Here is a 26,312-nt window from a genome sequence, read left to right as displayed (position 1 = left end):
CCATCCCGGTAGTTCCGCTCGGGGCCGGAAGCAGCGCCTGGCCACGGAAGCGGCGCGAGGCCGGCGGGACGCGTGTGCCGGTACCGGGGTTCTGCTGCCGTGCGGGACGCGAGTGCCGGTACCGGGGCTCGGGCGGCTGTGGCAGCATTGGACTGGGCTGGGCTGGGCTGGCTTGGGCGGCAGCGGCTGAGCAGGGCCCGGTGCGACGGGGATAGGGACCGGGCAGGGGACGTGGCGCGGGGGCGACGGGAGCGGCAGGGCCCGCGTTAACCGGCAGGGTTGGGTTAACTGAGGGTGTCTGGACTTGGGGTAGGGTCGAGGTGACAGAGCTGGGGAGGTCACCTGGAGAAGACACGGCTCCAGGGAGAGCTCAGAGCCCCTGCCAGGGCCTAAAGGGGCTCCAGGAGAGCTGGAGAGGGACTGGGGACGAGGGGTGGAGGGACAGGACACAGGGAATGGCTTCCCACTGCCAGAGGGCAGGGATGGATGGGATATTGGGAAGGAATTGTTCCCTGGGAGAGTGGGCAGGCCCTGGCACAGGGTGCCCAGAGAAGCTGTGGCTGCTCCTGGATCCCTGGAAGTGCCCAAGGTCAGGCTGGACAGGGATTGGAGCAGCCTGGGACAGTCCCTGCCCATGGTGAGGATTGGAATGGGATGAGCTTTAAGGTTCCTTTCCACATAAACCATTCCATGAATCCATGCTGAAGCATTCCCTGTGCCTCAGCAATGTCACCTCACCCTGGATGTCCCCGTGGATGTGCACATCATGGGAAGAGCAGAGATCGTTTCTGGCACTGGGAAAATCAGTTTCCCTAGTTCATTGTGTTCTTTGTCTGGCTCTTCCACTCCACCTGAAATCACAGACACAGCAGATTAATCATGACCTGTGGTTTAGACCAATGATCAGGAATAATTCTCTGTTTAGGTTCTCTTCTCTCTTCTCTCTTCTCTCTTCTCTCTTCTCTCTTCTCTCTTCTCTCTTCTCTCTTCTCTCTTCTCTCTTCTCTCTTCTCTCTTCTCTCTTCTCTCTTCTCTCTCACTTTTGGACAGGGCTTCTGTCTCCTCCAGGATGTTTTTGACTTGGACTGGAGATTTTGATGCCTTCCATGCTTGAAATGAGACACTTGGCATGTTTTTCTGTGTTACAAACACACATTTCTATGTGCAGCTTTCAGAATGACTAATATTTTAGGAGCCAAATTAAATGTATGATGAAACTGAACTGGAAACCAGCTTGGCTTATTCTGCTGAAAAGTTTTGGTATTTCTTTTTTTTCTTTTTCTAGAGAAATTGTTTATCATAAAGTAATAGTTGCTTATGTCAACATTCTGATTTTTTAACTCCCTTGGAAAGACAGAACTATATTTAGTTTTCTAAGTTGTGGGTATTGCTGTTGCTCTACTGTATTATTTTAACTGAGCTCTAAAATGTTAGATTACAGAATTTTTGCCTAAATCCATAGATCACAAATTTGTGAAATTAAAAATGATATTTTTTCACTTGCTGTCTAAACCATGACCCCACTCCCAAGCCAGTTGTTCAACTATAGAGACACTGCTCTTGTTTTAATTGTTATTCAGCCCAGGCAATGTGACTGCAATTAAAAGTGTATCTGAGGAGATGTGTGACCTTCTTAGTAAGAACACAACTTTTTAGTACCATTTTGCAGAACTCAGAACCCCCTGAAGAACTTAAAAGCTCTTTTTACCTGCAACTTTCCATTTTTGTAAGTCTGAACTTTTTTAAACAGCACCCATAACATTCTTTCTATTGAGTTACTCTAATGTTTGACTTTCAGTTAATTTCAGAAAGTTAATTGAAACATTTCTGAGCCCACAAATGCTGTTTAGATGAAGCTGTGGGAATTGGCAGGAGTGGGGAAGGCTTTTGTAGGTTCAGGCTATGTCCCTTGTCTGGCTGAGTGCTGTGAGATTCTACACACAGGCACCAAAAATACTCTTAAAGCACAGGCAAGGCTGTGTTTGGGTTGTCCCTGCAGTTTGTGCTATCAGGAGAGACACTGCAAGTGTTGAAAGAGACTGCAAAGGCCAGAGTTCAGCACAGTTCTTCAACAACCCTATTTAAATACCTAATTTCCATATTAAACAGTGATGCCAAATGCATTTTATGTCCTGGAAGGTATCTGTAGCCTTTCTGTAAGGAGCAGGGATGAAAGTTTAGCACTACATTCCAGATTTCCTCTGAGACACATCCAGGTGGCTCCCTCAGGATTTGGCATTTTGGTGGGGTATAAATTGCTGTGTATAAATTGCTTGGCATAAATGTATTCCCAGCCAGTGTGTGTGTGTGTTACAGCAGGGCTGCAGCCTCTTTGGTTCAGCTTTTGCCTGACCAACCTTGTAAAGTGCATCCTGTGCTGCTTTTGTTTGCTTAGAACAGGAAGAAGCCACCAAGATGCCAGCATTGCCTCTGGATGAGCTCCAGCTGACAGAAAGGGATCCCAAGACAGGGAAGCTGAGAACTTTACCAGCACTGGTGAGCTCTGTTCTTCCTGAAAGCCAAACAGACCTTCAATAAATAATTGTCTTATACTGAGGCTTGATCTGGGATATGTGACAGGAATGGCTGGGTCAGGGAGGTTTAGGTGGAGCTCAGGGAAAGGTTCTTCCCTCCCCCAGAGGGTGCTGGCACTGCCCAGGCTCAGGCTGGAGCTCAGGGAAAGGTTCTTCCCTCCCCCAGAGGGTGCTGGCACTGCCCAGGCTCAGGCTGGAGCTCAGGGAAAGGTTCTTCCCTCCCCCAGAGGGTGCTGGCACTGCCCAGGCTCAGGCTGGAGCTCAGGGAAAGGTTCTTCCCTCCCCCAGAGGCTGCTGGCACTGCCCAGGCTCCCCAGGGAATGGGCACGGCCCCAAGGCTGCCAGAGCTCCAGGAGCGTTTGGACAGCGCTGCCAGGGATGGGCAGGGTGGGATTGTTGGGGGGTCTGGGCAGGGACAGGGGCTGGATCCAGGATCCCTGATCCCTGTTGGTTCCTTTCCAGCTCAGATATTCTGTCAAATTTGTTCAGCCTGTTTGTTAAAGAAGTTTTTTTCAATGTGTTCAGATGGTTAGGAGTTCATTTACCAACCATAAGAAAACCCAAAACACAAGAACCAAGCTGCTTGTGTTCAACATCTGGAATAAACTGTGTTTTCTCAGCACAACTCCCTCTCTTGAATCTGTAACCTCTGCTGCAATGGAGAGATACTCAGGGAGTTTTTGCAGGCTCTGCCTCAAGTTTAGCTCCAAGCTGTGGCACTGGGGTCCGTCCCTTATGCCTTCCGCTTGATGAAACCAGAAAATTCAACCCACAGAAACCCTTTTCTCCCAGAAATAAGGCCTGGAGAGAACCTTTTGGGTGTGTTTCAGGAGTGGCACTCAATGCTGCTCACTCCTGAGGAGCTTTAACCCTGAGCACACGTGTGGGATGAGGCAGAGCCCAAACCTGCTGCTCATTGGAATTCTCCTCTTAGGGTGGGTGTATTTGGGCAAAGCCTGTTCAGTAACCCCTGGGAAAGGTAGTGAAGTGTTTCTTTCTGTCTTTGATGGTTGTGTCAGTTTGAGTTCATGCAATGTTGTGCAAGAACCAGTTCAGAGGAAAAAGAGAGAGTTCAAAGGCATGCCAGGAAGCTCCTGCTCTTGTTTTGAAGGTGTGGGAGGATTACTTTGTCAGGCTTTGGTTAAGAGAAAGCAAGGAGCAACATCTGCCAAGTTATCAAGGTCTGAAAGTGTCACTCTTAAAGAAAGATACAAACCCACTGTCTTGAAAGGGTAGAAAATGAGAAGTTACCAGGGAACAGAATGTTCCTGTCATCAGGACTGTAATGACAGGACAAGGAGGAATTGGTTCCGACTGAAATTTAGGTCAGATATTGGGCAGAAATTGTTCCCTGTGAGGGTGGGGAGGCCGTGGTCCAGGGTGCCCAGAGAAACTGTGGCTGCTCCTGGATCCCTGGAAGTGTCCAAGGCCAGGCTGGATGGAGGCTGGGGACAGTGGAAGGTGTCCCTGCCCATGGCAGGGGTGGAACTGAATGAGCTGTAAGGTCTCTTCCCACCCAAACCATTCTGTGATTCTGTAATGCCAAGTTGTATTAAATAGTAACTTTGTATTTGCTGGAATTTGGTGAGCAGATGGTAACTGGGCATTCCTGTCACTTGGTCTGGAGTTTAATACAGTGGTTTTTGGCTTTCTGCAGCACCCAGAAATTAAAGCAGATCGGTCGTTCGTGCTGTACAAACCCCCTCCTGCCATCAGAGACCCTGCTCTGGTGGAGGAGTTCCTGGAGCGAGCAAAATTCATTGCAGATGACCTGAACTGGCTTCTGGCTTTGCCTCATGACAAATTCTGGTGCCAGGTAATCATTGCTTTTTCTCTGAAGATACAACATAAACATCTAGGTGCTTGTAAAAGCCATAAGCCTTACATCATTTTCATAAAGATTTGTTTATGCTTATTATGTCATGCAGGAAACATTTTCATTTCCATTACTGAACCTTAGAATGCAAAGGAAGTATTTCCCTAAGGATTTTCCATTGTGAATTTTAAGAGTTGGCTTGTATTTGATGGATATGGGAGTCCTTTTCATATACCTGAGTGTTTTAGATTGCTTTAAATTTAACTGGGCTGCTCAGGAGCACAACCTGTGAAGGTGAGATATTCCCTCCTTCCCATTTTGCTGCTTTTGCTTGTGCCAGGTGATATTTGATGAGACCCTGCAGAAGTGTTTGGATTCCTACCTGCGCTCTGCCCCTCGCAAGTTCGATGAGCTGTGGGATTGCCACCCGGAGGTGAATGAGCTGCAGAAATGCCTCCACAGGAGTGTCTTCCTCACATTCCTCAGGATGTCCACCCACAAGGAGTCCAAGGTAAATGTTCCTATGCCTTGTGAGTGCTCCAGGCTGTGTGACTTAAGAAAAAAGAGAATTAGAGAAATGAATCATTTTCCTTCTCGCACGACATTCCTCTCCCTGATGATTTTATCAGTTGGATCCTCCGTGGGGAGATGATAACACTCAGAGCTGAAGTATCTGAACTATGCAGTGATTCCTTGGTTGATTGCCTGGACCTCCTTCCCAAGTAATAGCAGGTTACCCATGTGTAGTGCTGAGAGGGGAGAGGGCACATTGGCCTTTGTGTGGCCAAATGGAACAGGCTCTTCAGGCCACCCCTCCCTCAGGGCCACGTGGTGCCACAAAATTCCTGCTAATACTTGTCTCTCTTTGAACCTGCCCCAAGTTTTGGACATACAGTGAAATCCCTCTAAATTACTGTTGCCTTGGCATCAGCCTGGAGAAGAGAAGGCTCCAGGGAGAGCTCAGAGCCCCTGCCAGGGCCTAAAGGGGCTCCAGGAGAGCTGGAGAGGGACTGGGGACAAGGGATGGAGGGACAGGACATAGGAAATTGCTTCCCACTGCCAGAGGGCAGGGATGGATGGGATATTGGGAAGGAATTGTTCCCTGGGAGGGTGGACAGGCCCTGGCACAGGGTGCCCAGAGAAGCTGTGGCTGCTCCTGGATCCCTGGAAGTGTCCAAGTGGACACTGGGGCTTGGAGCAGCCTGGGACAGTGGAAGGTGTCCCTGCCCATGGCAGGGGTGGCACTGGATGGGCTTTAAGATCCCTTCCCACCCAAACCATTCTGAGATTCTATAATTAAAAGACATCCTCAGCACTAATTGTGTGAGTGCAACTCCCATCTGGAGCTATGGGGTTTTGGGTAGGATGAGTGAGGCACCTTGTGTTTCAGCAGTCACTCCCTCATTGGTTCAGGTATGTTAGGGCTGTGTTGATTCTCTTCCTTATCACAGTGGTGACGTCCAGGATGTTTTGAGGGAAGGGCCTGGGAGTAGATGACAGGGACAGGAGCAGGATGAAGGAATGCTGGAGCCTGCAGCTGGCACCACTTCAGCAGAAATACCTGACACCTCTGTGGTGTCTTTCATTGCAGGATCTGATTAAACCTCACCACTCCAAAAGGCAGGCGAGCATTTGAAACCGTTTTCTAGTTGAGTGATCTGCAGGGAATGAATAGTCTGTTGTCATGCAGGAGTCAGCAGGAGTTCTGGAAAGGGAACCTGGCCAGCACTGAGCCCCATCCCTCTGCTTCAGCAGGAACAATGTACCCTGCCTTTCACTGGGATTGAAAACATCTGCTGTCACAGGCAAACTGGCCTTCTGAAAATCCAAAATCACATTTCAGCTGCCTGTTTCTCAGTGTTAGACAATGGAATTTTTCTCATCGAGAATTTTGTAAGAAATGCCTTCACTGTGATGTGCTTTTAGCAGAGTGTTCAGCAGTCAGCATGTAGAGCTGCAGTTCTGGAGTTTCTGCCTGTCCCTGATCTGTGGTCTCTGGTGCTGGGTTCTGCTCTCCCAGGGTAAAAGAACCTCAGGCTGTCCCTGTGCCTGGTTACTCATTCCTGCTCCTGAGCTCAGCTGTTCTGGTGTTCTGTGGAAACTGGGGATCTGTAGGGAAATTTTTTTGTAAAACTTCAGGTAGATTAATTCACCTGCTGGTGAAGGGATCAGTGGGATGTCTGGTGTGGCAGGGACAGGAATGTGGGAATAGATGGCTCTGCAGAAGCTGTTTCTAGCAGACTTGCTGCCTTCTGTGAAATAAATTCCTTAATACACCTTTGAGAGATGTTCTTACGGGTGTCATTTTAATGCTGGAGTTGCTGCAGAGCAAAATATGGATTACCCTTTAAATTCCTTTTTTTTTTCTGTCTTTATAGGATCATTTTATCACTCCCTCTGTCTTTGGAAAAATTATTTACAATAACTTCCTGTTTGATATCCCCAAGATTCTGGATCTGTGTGTCCTTTTTGGGAAAGGAAATGGCCTCCTGCTCCAGAAGATGATTGGTCAGTAAAAGCCAAGGAACAATTTGCTACATTTAGTCTTTTATTTGTATGACAAGTGACTTACTGGGGTTTATACCAGTGGAACTGCTCTGAAAATTAATTGTTCAGTAGCAACTAAGATCTGTCATTTCTGGATCAGATTGTGCTTTTGTTCTTCCATGTGCAATTTGTTTGTTCCAAGGAAAGCTTCATGTCCTGCTTTGCTGCCCTGAGCTAGGCTCGTGTTGTTAGAAATAAACCCAGCCTCAGCTGTTTCCTGTGCCAACTGAATGTGTGCTCAGCCCTTGTAAGAGGAATGTGGGCTCTGTAAAACCCTGGAGATGGGAAGGGGTGAGGAGGGGGTAGGGTTGGGAGATGGGCACAGTCCAGCCCTGAGTGCTGTTGTTCCCGGAGCTGGGAGCCAAGTGAAACATTCAGTGTGAGGTAATCACTGCTATGGGAAGTGGCAGAACCTGAAACTTCAATGCAGACGTTGATGTGTCCAGAGCTTCCAAACCACAGAGACTTCAGAGCCTTGCTCAGGCTGTGCTTATCCCTGGATTTCTATGTCTGTACACACAGCCTTAGTGGTGAGTACAGGGAGGAACATCCAGCCATGGATGCTGAGGAGTGAAGATGGGGCATATTGATTTAGCTTCTCTGTTTATCCTGTGCTCTCTTCCCAATCCTGTGATCTTTAACATCACCTGAGCAGCTGAGGGGAAGAATATCTACCCTTGGATTAAGTAAGCTCTTCCTGAAATTCTAACCCATTTTGTCTGCAACTCATGGGATGAAGGTTTTCCATTTCTTTGGTAGTTACTTTTGTCTCATTTCCAAGTTTACTAACATGAGAAGTGTTAGAGATCATGTGGTGCAGACAGATTTCCAGCCAGAAAATCTTAGATAAACCTTTCCATTTTTAATCTTTTTATCCTTTTTCAATAGCTTCTACTCTATATTCCTCTGTCGAGCCTCAGAGATGGAAAGCAGGCATGGCAAGATAGATATTTCCCTTTCAGATGGGAAGCTTAGATTATCTGGGTCTTAAAATACTCCAAAAAAGACCTAAGTAATGAAACCTCCTTTGAATTACTCTCTGGAGTGCCACACAATCATGCTGCATGCAGGTGACCAAGGATTTGTTCACCTGATTATTTCATTATGTCGTGACAGTAATGGCATGAGCAGTTCTGTGTGTAATTCATAACTTCATAAACTTGAAGTTCTACTCAGGATATAAATTTATCTGAAACTTGTCTCATAGCTCTGTCCTTGCTGGGAGCTCTTAACTTTCATAATCTGAACAGTAATTCCCAGGAAAATAGGAGCCTTGATGCTTACTTGGTGAGGATTTATGGTATGGCACTACTCAGAGGAGTATTTTGTAAAGATAATGGAGTCCTAGTAATATAATAGCAGGTGTTACTAAAGCCTCATTACCTTTAAGAAATATTCGGCAGCACATCTCCTGGTGTGTGCTGAACTGTTATCAGTAATTACAAGTCAACTCCAGTTGTCAAATAAAGGAACTGGGGTTGTTCAATGATAGTATTTGCATTATTCATTGATTCAGGCCCTGGAGCATGAATCATCTGACATCTCGTTTGCTGTGCTCTGATGAACATATTCCCATTGCTGGATTTCCAGTGGCATTGGAGAGCTGATGGATCAGCTTTTTGGGAGCAGGGCCTGTGCATGAGCTGAGGAGTGAGGGTGGGCAGTGTCCCACATGGTCAGTAGGTGTGTCAGGGGGGTGTCAGCAATAACACAAGTACCATTTTCTGATGCAAATTTGCTTGTTGCCATCAATGTCTGAACTGATGGAAATGCTTTCCTTTCCCTTTTCAGGAAATATCTTCACTCAGCAGCCCAGTTACTTCAGTGACCTTGATGAAACTCTGCCCACTGTCCTCCAGGTACTGCTTTCCAGCTGGGATTTCGTCTGGGAATGTGGCATAGCTTGGAGAGTGGAAAGGGAACATTGTAGGCAGGCAGAATGTATTTCATGAAGTCATGGAATATCCTGGGTTGGAAGGCACCCACAAGGATCATCAAGCCCAGCCCCTGGCCCTGCACAGACACCCCAACAATCCCACTGGTTGTTCAAACACTCCTTGAGCTCTGACCACCCTCTGGGGGAAGAACTTTCCCTAATTTCCAGCCTAAACTTCCCCTGACTTTGCTGTTTCTCCCTTTCCCCAGTTTGTTAATGTGTCAGGGAGGTTTTGAACCTTTATTTAAAATTATTACTTGATGCCTCTTCCCTCCCACCTTCCTTCAGCTTCTGGCCTGTTCTACTGTGTCCCATTGCTGGCTCCTGTCTGTTAACACTACCTTGTTCTCCTGATTTAGGTGTTCAACAATATTTTGCACAAGTGTGGTTTGCAGTGTGAAGGGGCTTCTGCTGAGCCCCAGAAACTAGAAGAGAAAGTCAGTGTGACTGCAGGGAACATGCCCCTCCAGGTAGGACTGAACTGTCTGTCCTGCATGCTGAACAGACCACAGAGGATCATTCTGTTCCCAAAAGCTCCTACAGCTCGTGCTTCTGTGCCATTGTTGCACTCTTTGTCCTGGGACATGATGATAAAACCTTTCCACCATGATCTGATGATTCATTTTTACCATATCCTTGGAATGTGGACAGTTTTAAAGCTGGCAACTTTTTTTGCTTAACCAACTTATAAATAATGTAACAGAATATCTCACAGAAGTCTCCACCTAACCCTTGCAGTGATAAGAGCTGATTTTTTTTTCTTCAGAAATGTGTTTTAACAGCAGTGTAATTTAACTGTAGTTAATGAAGAGGGGTTTATGTGCTGGGGGCTGTACAATGAATGTAGTCCTCCACAAAACCCTAGTCTTTCAGTTTGTGTGTGGGAACAAACTATCAGTTCAAACTGTGATTTATTAACAAATGATAGTTTGAAACTATCATTTAGTGTGTCATTCAGTTTGTTTCAGCTGCCTTGAAAATGCAGCTTGCACTGGACCAGGCTGCTGAAACATCCCTTTGATTCCCATGTTTCTGCTGTGCAGTGCTTCCTGAAAAGTGCTGCATGGGGAAGAATTCCGTGTGTGGAGGGTGCATGGAGGGCAAAGCCACTGTGCAGAACAGGATCTGATGAGGATTCTGATAATCTCACAGGGTATTTAATGAAAGCAGACAGTTGGGATTGCATTATAGCTCTTTAAAGGATAGGAGTTTTAAAAGAAATGTCTCTGCCCCCAGACCCTGTAAGAGGTTTGTGGTTGATACCAACTCTGTGCAGTCAGGAGAGACCTGGCCCAAATATTCTGTGTTCCTGCTGGGAAAACTTGCCTGGCTCTTCCCTCAGTCACTGCTCTTTCCCTCTCAGGAGCTGAAGGACATTGTGCTGTATTTGTGTGACACCTGCACAACTCTCTGGGCCTTTCTTGATGTCTTTCCCTTGGCTTGCCAGACCTTCCAAAAACACGAGTTTTGTTACAGGTATGTCCTGGAGTGCAGACAGAGATTGTAAAAATACTGAATGTGCTACTGTGTCCTGTGCCATTGTTAAATGAGGAGACAGATTTAATGCAGAGGCTGCTGGGTTCTATCTGACAGGAATGCAACATTATAAACACGTGGATGTAGGGATGTGTGGATTTTCTGTTCTATGTGTGTCATTATCTAGGAGTGATCCTAGAGCCAGGCATCCATGACCATTTCCCAAGTCAGCTGAACAGTACTTGGTGTGCTCTTAGAAGGGTGGAGAGGGACGAGTTATGGACACAAAGAACTTCCTGCTGTAGGATTCAAAGCAAGGGAAGCAGAAAGTGTTTTGGAGAAATAGTTCTTCAAGGTCTGAAAACAAATATCTTTGATGTTATGTCCAAGTTTTATGCTAGAGAATATCAATGAGGTTTGGCAAAAACTGAGTACCTGGGAGAGGGTGACAAGGTGTGAGAGGGAATGACTCAAGCTGTGCCAGGGAGGTTCAGGGTGGGTATTAGGGAACATTTCTTCATGGAAATGATTGTCCAGCCCTGGCACTGCTGCCCAGGGGAGTGCTGGAGTCCCCATCCCTGGAGGGATTTAACAGCCATGTGGATGTGGCACCTGGAGACATGGTCTGTGGTGGCCCTGGCAGTGCTGGGGAATGGCTGGACTCAATGCTCTCAGGGGGCTTTTCCAACATGAAGGTTTCTGTGATTCTGGGAGTGTTGGGTCTTTGCAGTCTGCAGATCTGAGTTGGGGGTTTTTCTGGGTTGAACAGATGGTTCTGATCAGCACCAGGATGCTTCTCAAATGCTTTTCTTTCCTATCTCATCAAAGACCTCTCTGTGATTTCCTTAGAGTGCTGCTCTTTGTCTGTGGTGTTTGCTTGCTTGCTTGCTTGTATTTTGGGGCAAAAATACCAAAATGAGGTAATGCTTATGGGTACTGCTGGTGAGGAGGGTTTAATGAAATCAGCCATTTGTTCTGCCTTTTAGCAAATGATTTTTGGAACCTCAACTGACAGGTACAGGTTTGTTCCCCATTTGTACAGATTAGCTTCATTTTATGAACTGGCAATTCCTGAGCTGGAGTCTGCAATCAAGAAGAGGCATTATGAAGATAACAGGTGAGAATTCTTGCAAAGGCTTCCTTTGGATCTTCAGGGAGACTTCCTAGGGCTTAGTTAAAAATTCACTTCATGCTGCTTTACCCATCCCTGAGGAGCCTGGCTTTTTTTTATGCTTTTTCAAAGAGCTCTGAAGGGATGACTTCTGTAATTCCAAATTTTCCTGGGCAGTGGGATGACGAATCGTTTTTAGTACTGTGTAAGAAGGAATTTGATGGGAGGTGCATTAAAATTGTAACAAAGTGTGAGAATATGAATGATATCTCTGTGCAGCTCAGTCTCACTGTAAGGCACAGGCTGTGCTGGTACAGTGGGGGTCTCGTGTGGGGAGTTACCAGGACAATTGGGATTGAAACCAGCTTTATTTGGAGCATGAATTTTCTGTAATGACCATGAAATGTGTCTAATATCTGGTCTTTGCAGCAAGGAAATGATTCTCCTAATGAAATTCTTCTTTTAGAGGATTAACTCTGGCAGAAAGGTGGGTTACAGATTCTTGTGCTGACACCAATAGTGTCTTTTGCTCTCTCTGAAGTGTTTTTGCTGATTTGTGGAGGAGGATTTCGCACTCCAGAAAGAAGATGATAGAAGTTTTTCACATCCTAATAAACCAAGTCTGTCTGCAGCCCATCCTAGAGAGCAGGTATTGGCACTTGGCTCTGTGCTACTCGCCAATTACTTGATTGCTGTGTGGGAAAAATTTCTCATTTACAAATTTACTGGAGAAAATGAACAGAAACTGCTGTTTGTGTTGGGATTGTAGCCAAAGACTTGACTAAGGTCAAATTCTGTTGTCCTGTGTATCAGGAATGTTCCAGATGGAGCTGTTTGGTCCAGAATCTCTGTGGTAGGCTGGCTCCAATGAGCTTTCTGACCTCAGTGTGTGGCTTGTGCAAACTTTGATCGTGTGTAACACCTTGAGACCCAGTTGTGACCTTCCAGAACCTGGAGGGCCCAACAATACAGATGGAGAGAGACTGTTTACAGAGGCTTGGAGTGCCAGGACAAGGGGGAATGGCTTCTCACAGACAGAGGGCAGGGATATTGGGAAAGAATTGTTCCCTGTGAGGGTGGGGAGGCACAGGGTGCCAAGAGAAGCTGGGCATCCCTGGAAGTGTCCAAGGCCAGGTTGGATGATGCTTGGAGCACCCTGGGATAGTGGAAGGTGTCTCTGCCCCTGGCAGGGGGGAGAACTGAATGGTCCCTTCCCACCCAAAAGTACCTTGGAACAAGGCTTGGAGCCTCAGCAGCACCCAGGGGTTTGGGCACTGGGGCTGCAGTGGGAGTTTGCTTGGCAGGTGTTCTTGCACAGGTGAGCATAAACTTTCTGGAAGGTTCACTGGTGTAATCCAAAGACATCATAAAGGCACAATTACAAATGCTCTACACACCCTTTTCTGCTTACTGCAAGTCTGAGGCATCAAACCATTTGTAAAGTCTGTCTGAAAACTTATAAATCTAGGTGTGATACAGCTTTAGATCTAAGTGCTGAAATGTTTGCTGAAGCCTTAAAAACCTCTTCGATTTGACCCTTTGCTCCTGTGAAAGCCAAATGTGGCCTGAAATCTCTTTTCAAATGGGGCTTTCCCTTGGTGTGTAAATGTGAGTGGTCTGTCTGTGGTGGGGCCAAACCTTGGCAGGCTTGTCTCTGAGTGTTCACTGTGCTGTGCTTCCTGCAGCTGTGAGAATATTCAGCCATTTATTGAGGAATTTCTGCAGATCTTCACGTCGGTGCTTCAGGAAAGGAGGTGAGTCTGGTTGGCAAGAGGCCCAAGGGGGGCTCAGCTCCTCCCTCTGCCATTCTTTACAGCAGAATTGCCTGAGACAGCATTATGAGGCATTTGGGAGTCAAAAATCGTTGTAAGTAGTTGGGAGAAGTGCAGTGAGAGGATTTCAGCCTGCAGCACACACACTCTGGCACTGAGAAATGCAATTCTTCACTCCCTTTAATCCAGCTTCTCAAAGAGAAGAGCAATTTAGCCATTAGCTGCCTTGACAAGTTAGGCTATTATTACTGATCTGTGCTTTCCAGCTGGGCTGACCAGACCAGAAAAATATTAAACACTAATGCTGGAGATGCAAAGGAATTGGCAGAACTGGGTGTTCCATCTTGTCCTCCTGCCCATGCTGGCATTCTGAGCACTTTCACATGGTAAAGCAGATTTTCCCTGTAATGCAACCCTGGATTGCAGCCCTCACACCTGGGGAGTGTTGCTGTGGTGTAGTGGGACCAAAATCAGGGTGGAATCCAGCATTAGGTGGGAGGTTTTGTTTTCCTACCTGAGCACCAAGCCAGTCAGAGTGGCACAGTACTGGTAATTAATGAACTCCCTTGATTAAACTTGCTCCTGGGTTTTCAGATTTCTCCGTGACTATGACGAGCTGTTCCCCGTTGAGGATGATGTGAGTCTGCTCCAGCAGGCATCCTCTGCATTGTATCCTTGGGCTTTGCACACCTGGATGCTCTTGGATTCCTCCACACCAGTAACATTTCTGCCTCTGGTTAAGCTGCATGACTAGCAAGGAGTACTGGAAAGTTTTCCCTTAAGAGAAAAAAAGGAGAGGGGGGAGTTGTTGCCCAGAGAAGGTGAGGCTGCCCCATCCCTGCAAGTGTCCAAGGGCAGGCTGGACAGGGCTTGAAGCAGCCTGGTCTAATGGAAGCTGTCCTTGCCCATGACAGAGGGTGGGACAAGATGAGCTTTAAGGTCCCTTCACACCCAAACCATTCTGTGGTTTTGTGAGTGTTGATGCAGACACAAGTTTGGATGTCATTGACAATCCCGTAGTTACTTCAAGGTGACCCCTGAACATGTGCATCCAGGAATGTCCTTAATGTTGTGCTCTTAGAGATGAGACCAGGACAGCCTATATCCTCCAGGCAGTGGAAAGTGCCTGGGAAGGGGTAGACAGGAAAAAAGGACAAGCTGTTAAAGATCCAGCAGCATCCAAAGGAGCTTCAGCAATAGTGGAGAGCACCGCTGAGAACGGGGAGGATCTGGGGGCTGCGTGTGCCCTGGAGGATGAGGTGCGTACAGCTCTGTGCTCTTCCTGGCATCTCTGCTTTCCTGGCCTTCCTCTGTCTGTGAGGACAGGCTTGATTTGCTCAGCTCTGGGGACAGCATGAGATTTGGTGTCGTTTGTGACCTTTGCTGGATCTCCATGCAGCCTTTGGAAATGAGAACTGAAGCTACACCTGAATCCTGAGTTATCTCTGAGCAAATTGCTTCCAGCTCTCATGGCTTGGGTTTTCCCTTGCTGGGGATTATTCAAATACTCTGCTTTATCCCTGCAGTTCATGTGCATATTTTTGAAATGCAGAGCTCACCTTTTATTTGAGGAAAGGATTCTCCAGGGTGTCCTTGCTGACTCAGGGACTTGCAAAAGTAGCTGCGTGCCCAAATCTGTGTCGGAAACCTTGTGTTGTTTAAACAGCTGATTTCTCTTTTGGCTCCAGTCTTCTACTTGTGTCTTTACACCCTGACAGCCCAGAGTGCTGATTTCTGTGTATTTCTGTGCACCCTGCCTGCCCTCAGCTCTGTCCCTCCCCAGTGCCCAGCAGTTGTGTTTGGTGTCCGTAGTGTGTTGGCGCTGCGGCCGCGCCCATTGCCCGTGTGTCCGGCGTGGAGCTGGACTCCCTGATCTCCCAAGTGAAGGATCTGCTGCCAGACCTTGGAGAGGGATTCATCCTGGCCTGCCTGGAGGAGTATGGATATGACACAGAGCAGGTGATCAACAACATCCTGGAAGATAAGCTGGTGCCACACCTGGATAAGCTGGACCGAAGGATGCAAAGGTGTGGGACAACCTCTGGTTGTTTCTGTCTCACTTAATTGTTCTCACTGAAGGCTCAGCACTTGGAGAGCTGTAAGAATTTGTATATTTGGGGTAGAGAACTGCAGTGAGAGCTTCTCATAGTCACCTGTCACCAGTTTTATGCCCTCCTTGTGTCCCTGCAGAGGAGTGGAAATTTGCTGCTCAGTGTTGGAGTAGAGCAGGCTGTGTTTTGTGACAGGGAACAAAACCACTTGTACATGAAATGCTAGACTAGAATAGAGTAGAATAGACTATGTTCCCTTCAAAAGTTAATTTGCTGCAGCATTTGTTGTCAGAGGTGTGAAAATCCCAGCTGTCCTGCAGGAAAGGGCATCTTCAGAGGAGCCAATTCAGCTGGAATTCAACCCACAGGGTCAAATGTGGTTATTTAACAGGCTGCTGTTTTGTGGGTGAAGATATGACAATTCAGATCCATTTTTATGTTCCCTCTGACAAACTTGCCAGGCTTGTCCTGCTTTCCTGGATTGGCCAAGGGATGGAGAGTTTATAGCTGGTGGCAGGATTGAGTTGTTGGAGTTTGTCTGCAGCTGTGAGTGTGTTTGTGCTGCACCAGCAGTTCCTGACAGAGCATCAGGATGTGAATGTGCTGTTTGCTCACATTTCATGGAGTTATGGGCAGACTGTCTCACTGTTGCATTAAAGGAAAGCATCTTTATTGGAAAAATGATGTAAAAAATCCTAGTTTTGCAACAGTCTTTGTGTTCCCGCAGTCAGATCTGCTGACTTTGGCACTACTGGTGCAGGACGGGCTTTAGGAAGGATTGGTTTTTCTGCAAAGCCAGCAGTTCCACAAGATAGAGCTGGATTTTTTTCTTCCTGCTTTTTGCATCTTGGAACAAAGCTGCTGGTTCGATAGGAAATGTCGAATTCTGACCCCTGCTGATTTATAGGGGAGCACAGCAGCATTTGCAGCTGCCCAGCTGAGCTGTCTGCACCACCAAAATGAATGTCAAAAGTACAGTCTTTTGACTTACAAGTTGAACAAACATAAACCTGGAGCCCTGAGAAAGATTTAACAAGGGAGATAAATATCTTGAAATCAGCAGCAACAAATTATTGGAATTTTTTCCAGCCTGTAATTCATCACACTTAGTGTTTGTCTTCACTGAGTCATTGTTCTGAGACCAGGCAGTCTGTTGAATATTCTGTTCTCCTGCATGGTTTGATAGACTCTAAAATGAACAGAAGAATTTTCTCTTGGTTTTTTGTGACTTACTTTAGTTTCCCCTCAAATCCAAGCTTTGGGAAGAGCTGTGCTTGTGCCAGAGTGAGGCTGGGGAGGGAAGGGGTTGTGCCCTGTGTCACAGGCAGCACCTCTTGGTGTCCTCAGGATCGTTCTGGGACTGCCAAAGGATAAACCAAGGGCTTGGGGAAGGGAGAGGATTTCTCTTCCTTACTTCACTTTTGTTTTTCTTCTCTCCTTGTTTTTTAACAGACAGCTGAAGGCAGACCCTACCCCTCTGGTCAGCTCTCGCTGTAATGTTTTCCAGAATGATGAGTTTGATGTTTTCAGTAGGGATGCAGTGGATGTGTCTCGGATTCAGAAAGGCAAGAGGTGAGTGTTGGCACCCAGTCATTAACTGTGCCTGTCAGGGGGAACAAACACCTGGGAACCTGCACATTTATCTCTCCTAAAAACCTCCTGCAGGAATGTTTTGGCAGGGAGGAAGGCTTATCAAAAATGTTTCCCACCTGTTTGTCTGGGAAAGTAAAATGAAATATTGTGAGGGGGTTGGTTTCACTTAGTGTTTTTCCTAATTGGCTTTCCTGTGTCTGCTGCTGGAGATTGCTCTGCCAAGCTCATTTGTAATGTCAGGCTTTTGCACCTTGGGCTTAATGTTAAACTTGCACTGAACAACAGACCTTGAAAAGCACCATCCCTGAACCTGGGATTGTGACTCAGAGCTGAGAATAACTAATGATTTGACTTAGAGCCAAGGGAAGATTCAATATCCATCTACTTCAACATCTGATAACATTCAGTGCCTTAGACTACTTCTGTTATTCCTGCTGCTGTAAAGCTTCCTGCAGAAGGGCACTTGGACTCATGGAGTAGTTTGGGTTGGGAGGGACCTTTAAAGGTCATTTAGTGAATCTACCTGCAATGAGCAGGGATCCCCCTGCCATGAGCAGAGATTACTACAAAAATCCAGCAGTTTTCACTTTGTGTTCTCCTCAGCTGGGTGTGTGGTTCTGGCTCACACCAATGTCAACTCTACACTGTGGTTCCCTTTTCCAGGTTCTTTTAAAACATATCACAGAATCGTGGAATGCTTTGGGTTGGAAGGGTCCTTAAAGCTCATCTTGCCCCACCCCCTGCCATGGACACCTTCCACAAGACTTTAAAAACCTCCTCTAACCAGCCAGGTGTGATCTTAATGTTGGGATGTATTTACACAGCAGATAACTAAAAGTCTGGCTGGAGCTGGAGCCATGTGAGCTAAGAGCTTCCAGTTAAGGTTTTGATTGCAAAGTTGCATCAAACTCTAGGAGAAAAATACTTTTGTCCCCAAGTCCAGTGGCCCAGCTCCTCAGAGCCATGCCTAGGTGCTGATCCTGTCTAGGCTGAGCAAGAAAGGAATTTCTTTTCTCTCTGGCCAAGACCATGACTTTTGGTGTGTCCATAGCTGAGAATTCAGACAGAACCTTTCTTCTCTTGCTCTGTGAGACAGGTGCATTGTACAGGTGTGCTGGGTTATCCCTGATTCCCAGAGCCTTGTACAGATGTGCTGGGTTATCCCTGATTCCCAGAGCCTTGCACACATGTGCTGGGTTATCCCTGATCCCAAAGCCTTGCACAGATGTGCTGGGTTATCCCTGATTCCCAGAGCCTTGCACACATGTGCTGGGTTATCCCTGATCCCAAAGCCTTGCACAGATGTGCTGGGTTATCCCTGATTCCAAAGCCTTACTGCAGCAGCTGGTCAAGGCCAGAGAGCCCCGAGTTCAGCACAGAGCATCCAGTGGCTGGAATATCCCGCTCAGAGCTCCCTCTGCAGATCACTTGGAGAGCTTTGGGAGCTGTAAATCATTCCTGAGCAGGGCTCTGGGATCTGCTCCCATGGCACTGCCCTCCAGGGCTGCCTTCTCTCCAGGAGTACCAGCACTCCTGGAGAAGTTCTCTCTCCTGCTGTGGTTATGTGACCTCTTGGAATTATCCTCTTGCTGCTGCTCTTCCTGGTGTCATTTGCTTTCCTTCATTTCAGAATATTTGGGAATACTCCAGGACTCCAGACACATCAGTTGTGGTTTGAGTAGTTTAAAACCTGGAGATCAGCAATGCCCAAATATGACCATATCCAACTGAATCCAAGGAAAAGCTGCAGTACCTTGTCTCCAGGATTTAATATTCAGCACTGATGGTTCACCCCAGTGTTGGGGTAATAGGGCACTCCAAGCTTAGTCTGAGATCTGCTTTGAATTTGAATTGCATCAAATATTTTAATTTCTTTTTTTCCTCCCTCTAAATAGCTTTTGCTCACCAAATTCTCTTGTGTTCTGGGTGCTGTTGCTAAGCCTGGTGTCACCATAGTGCCTGAAAAGCCAGAGCAGGATATTCTGGTCACTCTCAGCATTAGCACTTTGGGGCAGGGACTGTCCTTGAGAAAGAGAAATCCAGCCAGGATGAGAAGGGAATCAAACACAAGGAAATGAATGTGCCAACACAGACTCTGCTGATCCTGAAAAGTGATGGCACTTGTCTGTGCCTGTCCAGTCCTAGCTGTCAGCTGAGTCTGTCTCCTGAAGCCAGAGCGTGTCCTGAGCTCCATGGCACTAGAGGAGCACTCACACTGCTTTTCCTGGGATTGGTGCCCAGACCATTTCATGCAGCTCCCCTGCAGTCATCAGACCAGCTGGACAGGAAGCAATTCCCAGGTGCTGGGTTCAGGCTCAGCTGAATTCCCACAGGAGGTGTTATCCCAGGGACACCGGGGAGGGTGAACTCACCACGTGCTTGGGAGGGCATTATAGAGCCAATGCAGGCAGTGAGTCATGGCAGGGAGGGAACCACTTCCAGCGTTAAACTTCCTTTGTTTTGAGATTCCCAATGGATCACATGCCCTCAGCCTGTCCCTTCCTGAGTCACTGCCACTGCCTTGGACAGGTCCTTTCTCTGATAAAATCCGCTGATGGGTTCTCCTGGACTCTGGGGGCTTCGAGTTGGCTTGGGAATGCTGGACAGTGGAATCCCCTGTTGCTTTGCTGTAAATATGTACTTGGCTGGTCTGAAAAATGGGAGTTGAGAGATTATGCTTGTGCAGCTTAAGACACTCAGCAGCTGCTTTTTAACCCCTCTGTTTCTTGGTTTTCCTTTACTTAAAATGGTGACAATTTACTTGCCTTCTAAATTTAGAAAACAAGCCCTTGCAGTGATCTGAGAGGTTGAATCACAATCACTCTACTGTTTTGTTCTTTGCCTTGGGAGATGTGTTTATTCACATCCTCACCTGTACTGGTTATTTTTTGAATCTCCCCATCTACATTTGTCCTTTTCCCCTCATTTGTGCTCCATGCACCTTGGCCAAGTTTCACCTGGAATAGAATTGCTTTTGGCCTCCTCTGAAAGCTTCCTCTCTGTCTGAAGTGACAGTGGTGGTCACCAATTCCTGCTCTTTTTTAGTGGCCAAAGAGCCCTGGTACAAATGACCCCCCTGGATCACTCCATCCAGCACAGGAAGGAGCTGGAGCTGCTGGAGTGAGACCAGAGGAGGCACCAGGATGATCAGAGGGATGGAGCAGCTCTGCTGTGTGGAAAGGCTGGGAGAATGAGGATTGTGCAGCCTAAAAAGAAAGCTCTGAGATGACCCAACTGGGGCCTTCCAGGACCTGGAGGGGCTGACAAGAAAGATGGAAGAGAGACTGTTTGCAAAGGCTTGGAGGGACAGGACACAGAGAGTGGTTTCCCACTGGCAGAGGGCAGGGATGGATGGGATATTGGGGAGGAATTGTTCCCTGGGAGGGTGGGGAGGATAGGCAGAGCAGCTGTGGCTGCCCTGGATCCCTGGAAGTGTCCGAGCCGGGTTGGAAGGGGCTTGGAGCAGCCTGGGATGGTGGAAGGTGAGGGTAGAATAAGATGAGCTTTAAGATCCCTTCCTGCCCAAACCATTCCATGATCCTATAAACCAGCAGGCCAACACGGGAGTAAAGAGGGATGTGGCATTGGGGATGAGATTTGCATTGCTTCACACTCCACTGACTACCAGGGGAAAAAGCTGCTTCAGGGGAAGGTTTCGACCTCTGCCTTTTGTTGTTCCTGGGCAGGAGGGAGAAGGACACGACCCGGAGCCTGGTGAATGACAAGCAGCTGGTGAGGGAGCAGAGGCAGCGCTACAGCCAGTACAGCGTGGTGCTGGAGGAGCTGCCCCTGCAGCCAGGAGCAGCCCAGGACTACGAGGACTACGAGGACGAGTACGACGACACCTACGATGGGAACCAAGTGGGCGCTAACGACGCTGACTCGGATGATGAGCTCATCTCCAGGAGGTGAATGCTGAGGGGAGGGGGAGGGAGGGAGCCACGGCAGAATCACCACAGAACTCCCTGGCTCCCTCAAACGCTGCTTTGGGCTCTGTTCTTCCACGAGAGCTTCAAACTATGCCTTTCTCTGTTTTCTCTGATGTGCAAGGAGGAAGGTTTGGGTGTCCCTTCTGTGGCTAGGGAGTGTTCCCGTTGCAGACAATTCCTTGAACACAAATGTTTGCACCCTGGAGGCTAAGAACCTCAATGAAAAGTGGCTGTGCATGAATGCAAACTGAATTCCTAGCCAAACAATTCCTAAATTTCAAGAATATGTTGCAAAGGAAAACAGAGTGTGCCCAGGATGCTCTCCAGCTCCCACTCAGCCATTGCCTCAGTTAATCAGAAAATGCAAGAGGGGAATTTGCCATGTGTGGAAACTTGTACTCAGCAGTGCTTCTCCTTGTGCTTTCCCTGTAACAGGGAAAAATGGCTTGGAAAATCAGTGGAGCTGGGCAACCTAAAATGGCTGGTTAGCAATGGAAAACTTCAAAATTTGGGAAATTTTACAGCCAAAGTTTTCCCTACCAATCCCCTCTGAGTGTTGAGAGCTGGAATTGAGTCCCTGATGAACTGCACAGCACTGCACCATGACTGATAGCTGCACACAATTAGCTTTTGGGAAGCAAAGGGTTAGTGGGGGTGGAGGCTGGAGAATATGTTTTAGAAAACATACGGCCTAAAAGCTGCTTTAACATTTCTGAAAGTGGCCTTTTGAATTGTGATGTATTATGAAGATGTCACCATTCCTAACCTCAAACCAAATCAAAGCTTTGAGGCTCTTTTGTCCCTTTCCCCCCCTCCTAAAATGTTGAGGAGTTTCAGTTTAAATCCTTTTTGTGTTTTGCCTGTAAAAATGTGGCACCCAGGTGTTTTCCACTCTTTCAGGTCTCACTGCCCCTAGAAACAATTAGTGGATGTCACTGCTGAAAACTGGATTTGTTGGTTTGACATAACAAAGCCTTTCTGGTTTTACATTTATTTCTTTGGCAGTGGAATGGTGGGTCTGAATTCCAATGGATTTTAAACACAGACACATATTTATGTTAAAGAAGAGTTATGGGCATGTGGTAAATTCTTCCTCTCTACCCCAGGCCCTTTGCTCTGCATGTCCAGAGTGACTCATAAAGCCTGATTAATTTCTCCAGGGATTTCCCCCTGTAGGAAACTGAGGCACAGCAGTGGAACTGGGGCTCTCTGGATAGCCCTGGCCAGTTTTGGAGCACAGCACTGGCTGAGCATTAATGGTTCTGTCCAAGTTTGTCTTGTACAGCAGATGCTCCATGTCTGCTGAGCTAAAGCCTAGCAAAGGATGCTCCTTAATATTGCCTTGTGGCTGTGTCTGGATGCCCATTTCCCAAAGGAAGCAGTTGTTTCTGTGGAGAAATTCCTTGGGAGGTTTCAGGGTTGTTTTTTTTTAAACTATTATTATTATTATTTTCAGTGACAATTTCATAGTGAACATTCCCCAGTGAAGAGTGTGTGTTTGTTAATTGCCCATAGGAATGTGGCATTAACTCCTGGGTCTCTTGGGTTTCTTTTGTTCAGGAAAATGAAGTCCATGAAATCTCTAGATTCTCATCTTTTTAAAGACATAATGCAAACCAAAAAGGATTCAGAGAAATGCTGTTCAGAGAAGTGTTTGTGGCTATGCTGTTTTCTTTTCTAATTATTTGTGTCTTAATTCCCAGGCCATTCACAATTCCTCAGGTCTTGAGACCTAAAGGCCAGGAGGAAGGACAGGAGACAGAGGAAGAGGATGAAGAGGAGGAGGAAGAAGCTGAAAAGGAAAGAACAAAGGTGACATTTAGCTGGAGTTGTATTAAGATTTACCATATTTCTCCCCTGCTTCACCTGCAGGTGATGTGGAGCAGATTTCCTGTTTCAGAGAGGGAATCTTTGAGCAGCAGCAGGGACTGAGCTGCTGTTCAGCGGCTGCTGGGCTGTGATGTGTCCCCAAGGGCAGCTCTCTGCTGCTTCCTGGCCTAACTGTGCTGCAGCTGTGACACTTCTTCCGTGGGGAGCTTTAATCTGCTTTATCCCAGAGACAGACAGTGCACTCTGAGGGTCACTGACACTCTGTTTCCATGGATGTGCTGGGAGCAGCCATGGTGTGGGAAGGTTTTCAGGCAGGTTTTGTGCCAGGTGTTGTGTTTAGAGTCCCTGACACCAATCCCACTGGTGCAGAGGTAATGAACCAGGAATTGACTGTTCCCAACAGAATCCTCTCCTCTCCAGGCTTCTGCACAGTGCTGCTGAGTTTCCTGACCTGTTCCATTGCTTCCTTGTAGGACCACTTTGTGCAGGACCCGGCGGTGCTGCGGGAGAGGGCTGAAGCCAGGCGCCAGGCCTTCCTTGCCAGGAAGGGGTAAGCAAAGATCTCCCTCTGCCTCTGCAGCTCTTCTGCTGCTGACTGCAATTGTTCAGGGTGTCCCTGCTCCTGTGTGTCAGGGTCCTATTGCAGTGGTGTGAAATTCCTCACCCACCCTTTACTTCACTGCTATCCCATTGAATAGGGGTAGGCATGGCATGGAATCATGGAGTGGTTTGGGTGGGAAGGGACCTTAAGACCATCTTGATCCACCTCTTGCCATGGGCAGGGACAACTTCCACTAGCCCAGGTGGATCCAAGCCCCATCCATCCCCCTTCCAGGGGTCCAGGGGCAGCCACAGCTTCTCTGGGCACCCTGTGCCAGGGCCTGCCCAGCCTCAAAGGGAAGAATTCCTTCCTAATAGCCCATCTGCATCTCCCCTTTTTCAGCATAAAGCCCTTTCCCCTTGTTCTGTCACTCCAAGCAGCAGAACCCTGTGCAAGACAGGATCTTAGGAGCACAACTTCTTGAGCTCCAGCAGCTCCCACAGGGATTTTGGGACAGTTTCAGCTGTTTGGATGTTTTCAGCTGATGGGCTCAGTGTGTGGAAGGACACAGTGGTGTGGCTGATGCTGCTGTGGGAGCTCTGGGATGAGCCCTAGGCTGAACCCCTCACCCCCTGATATTTGTGGGGATCTGGGATTTTGTCCCTAGGAGTGCAGTGTGCCTGTTGTGAAGTCCTTTCTCTGTGTGTCCCAGGCATAAGCATGACAGCTCTGCTGTTGTTGGGAATGCCAAGGGCCAGGGGCAGAACCGGGAGACGGTGCAGGAGCGGAGGAAGAAGGAAGCAAACAAAAGCACAAGAGCCAACCACAACCGCCGGGCCATGGCTGACAGGAAGCGCAGCAAGGGCATGATCCCCTCCTGAGCAGCTGCCACGACAGGGCTGCACCATCCCTGAGCCCTGTCCAGCAGGAGGCTCCGTTTCTCAGCATTCCCTTTGCTCAGGGGATGGATGTTGTGTGCAGTACCTGGCACCTGGGCTCACACAGAGCTGCATTCCCTGTGGGAGTGCTGCCTGTTCCTGGGAAGGAGCTACCCTGACTGTGTGTGCCAGTGGCTGCACCCAATACATGGGACAGGCTGCAGCAGCAATTTCTGCCCTTTTGTACTATTTATAATTGGCAAAGTTTTATTTTCATACTGACTCCTTGTGCCCTCCCTGCCTGCCCTGGAGTGGGCAGCTTCAAGAGCATAGTTTCCATGGAAATGCCTTATCCTCAACTTGAGTTACAGACTGTCCCAAGTTGGAAGGGACCCACAGGGATCATGAGTGTCACTCCTGGCCCTGCCCAGACCCCCCAACAATCCCACCCTGCCCATCCCTGGCAGCACTGTCCAAACGCTCCTGGAGCTCTGGCAGCCTCGGGGCCGTGCCCATTCCCTGGGGAGCCTGGGCAGTGCCAGCACCCTCTGGGGGAGGGAAGAACCTTTCCCTGAGCTCCAGCCTGAGCCTGGGCAGTGCCAGCACCCTCTGGGGGAGGGAAGAACCTTTCCTTGATCTCCATCTAAACCTCCTGACACAGCTCTGTGCTGGAAGAGAAAGGCTCAGGCTATTCCCCCTGCCAACAGACCCAGAGGGGTTCAGGTGAGTAAGACCTTATGGATTTCTGTCCCTTGAGTGAGGCCTGTGAAAACAGATGGTGCAAATAAAAGATGTAGATGTCTTAGTTGGTTTTTTTAGGCTCTTACAGACAGTATTGATGAACTTCCTGGTATCCAATGAGCCTTTGCTTGGTTAATGTACTGGTTAATGTGCCCTGAGTGCCATCTCCCCACCATGCTGTATTTTCTTGCAGTGCCTGTGGCTGTCAGCCCCCAAGTGAAGTTTTGCTCCAGGGCAATCCCACTGCTGCAGGAGCACTGGGGTGGCAGTGGTAGTAAGGTGGTAGTAAGTTCCACGCCTTGGTGCCCGGTGGTGTGCAGAGGGCAGGAATGTGACTGGAGCTGCTCTGGGGCTGTTTGCAGAGCAGCAGAAATGCAGCAGAACAGCCACAGCCATGACATGAGGGGAAGCCCTGTGTGCACAGAGATTTTTCTTTGCCTATCAGTGCTGTCCACACCTCCCAGTGACATGCATGGAAAAAGGAATTATGTTTAGCAGCATCCCCAAATGCTGTATCCAGGGAAATCTCCTGCTGGCATAATGCTGCTCTCCTGCAGCTCCCACTCTCTGCATCAATGGCTTCAGCTCCTCCCTGCTGCCCACTGCAGTGCTGTCCCCTCATCCTGTATTCAGCACTGGTTCTTGCTGCTCAGAGCCTGCAACTCTCTCTGAGCTGCTCAGCCTGATGTGGAACAGCAGCAGAGTGCAGGGAGCTGGCACTCATTTGGATGGGATTGTCCCAGGAAAGCTTAAACCTTTGTCTAAACCATCTCCATAAAGCACAGCTAGGACTGGGACAGTTGTAGTTGGATTTGGCTCCAAACACAAGTGTTTAAGTGCTGTTGTGTTCTCAGAGTAAATGTTTTACCCCTCTGGCACTTGTTTGCAAACCCAACAAAGCTGCTGTGAGCACTGGCTCTAATGGGCTCTGCCTCAGCCTGTGCTGCAATTCCTCCTGATTAGTGAAAATGGACTAGGAGAGATGGGGCTGCTGGGTTAGGAAAGTGGGAAGGAGTCACTCAGCCCGATCTCCCTACAGCCACCTGAGAGCTGAGGAATTAACTGAGTCATCACCCCAGGAAGTGCCCAAATATCCCTTCTCATGTAGAAAGAAGCGTTTGACAGGGCCAGGCAGGGTTGGGCTTTTCAGGGAGAAGGGAATGCCTCTGCTCAGGGTGAGAAGGTTGGGGGCATGGGGGAACTGGATGATCTTTAAGATCCCTTCCCATCCAAACCATTCCCTGATTTCTCTGAGCCAGCTGCTCAGGGGAACTGAGTGATCCCTCTCCCTTCCCAGCACCTTCCCTTGGGTCACTCGGGATGGAGACAGGTGTGACACACAAACCCTGGGAGGAGCCAGAAGGTGCAGGAATAATTAGGAAAGGGATCTACATCACCTCTGAAAGTTACAGCTGGTCCCCATTCTCAGCGCTCTGTTAGGGCAGGGCTGCAGCAGCATCTGCAGCTCTGAAAGGGGGCAGGCCCGGCACTTCCATCACATCTGAGCTACAAAAGGTGCTGTGAATGATTTTAAGCCCCTTTTCTGTGGGCAGACCA

General features: G+C 48.1%; 1 protein-coding gene across 5 annotated transcripts; it reads left to right on the top strand.

Moving 5' to 3' along the window:
- Positions 1 to 24,469, top strand: ASCC2 (activating signal cointegrator 1 complex subunit 2). Of its 5 annotated transcripts, none has more exons than XM_033076052.1 (19): positions 1 to 80; positions 2,396 to 2,496; positions 4,192 to 4,350; positions 4,691 to 4,861; positions 6,729 to 6,858; positions 8,689 to 8,756; positions 9,193 to 9,303; positions 10,197 to 10,309; positions 11,352 to 11,426; positions 11,962 to 12,069; positions 13,106 to 13,174; positions 13,787 to 13,861; positions 14,274 to 14,451; positions 15,005 to 15,219; positions 16,696 to 16,815; positions 20,523 to 20,744; positions 22,469 to 22,577; positions 23,069 to 23,145; positions 23,849 to 24,469. In XM_033076052.1, the coding sequence occupies exons 2-19, from the start codon at positions 2,416 to 2,418 to the stop codon at positions 24,015 to 24,017; spliced, it is 2,250 nt and encodes a 749-aa protein (XP_032931943.1). In that variant the 5' UTR covers positions 1 to 80; positions 2,396 to 2,415; the 3' UTR covers positions 24,018 to 24,469. The 5 variants fall into 5 exon arrangements, with proteins under 5 accessions (XP_032931943.1, XP_032931944.1, XP_032931942.1 ...); XM_033076053.1 differs by having other exon boundaries at positions 24 to 118; positions 2,401 to 2,496; XM_033076051.1 differs by having other exon boundaries at positions 24 to 118.
- The last annotated feature ends 1,843 nt before the right edge of the window (positions 24,470 to 26,312 follow it).

Source organism: Catharus ustulatus, chromosome 18 (genome assembly GCF_009819885.2).
Source record: "Catharus ustulatus isolate bCatUst1 chromosome 18, bCatUst1.pri.v2, whole genome shotgun sequence".
Lineage (NCBI taxonomy): Eukaryota > Metazoa > Chordata > Aves > Passeriformes > Turdidae > Catharus > Catharus ustulatus.
This window is presented reverse-complemented; position numbering and strand designations above follow the sequence as displayed.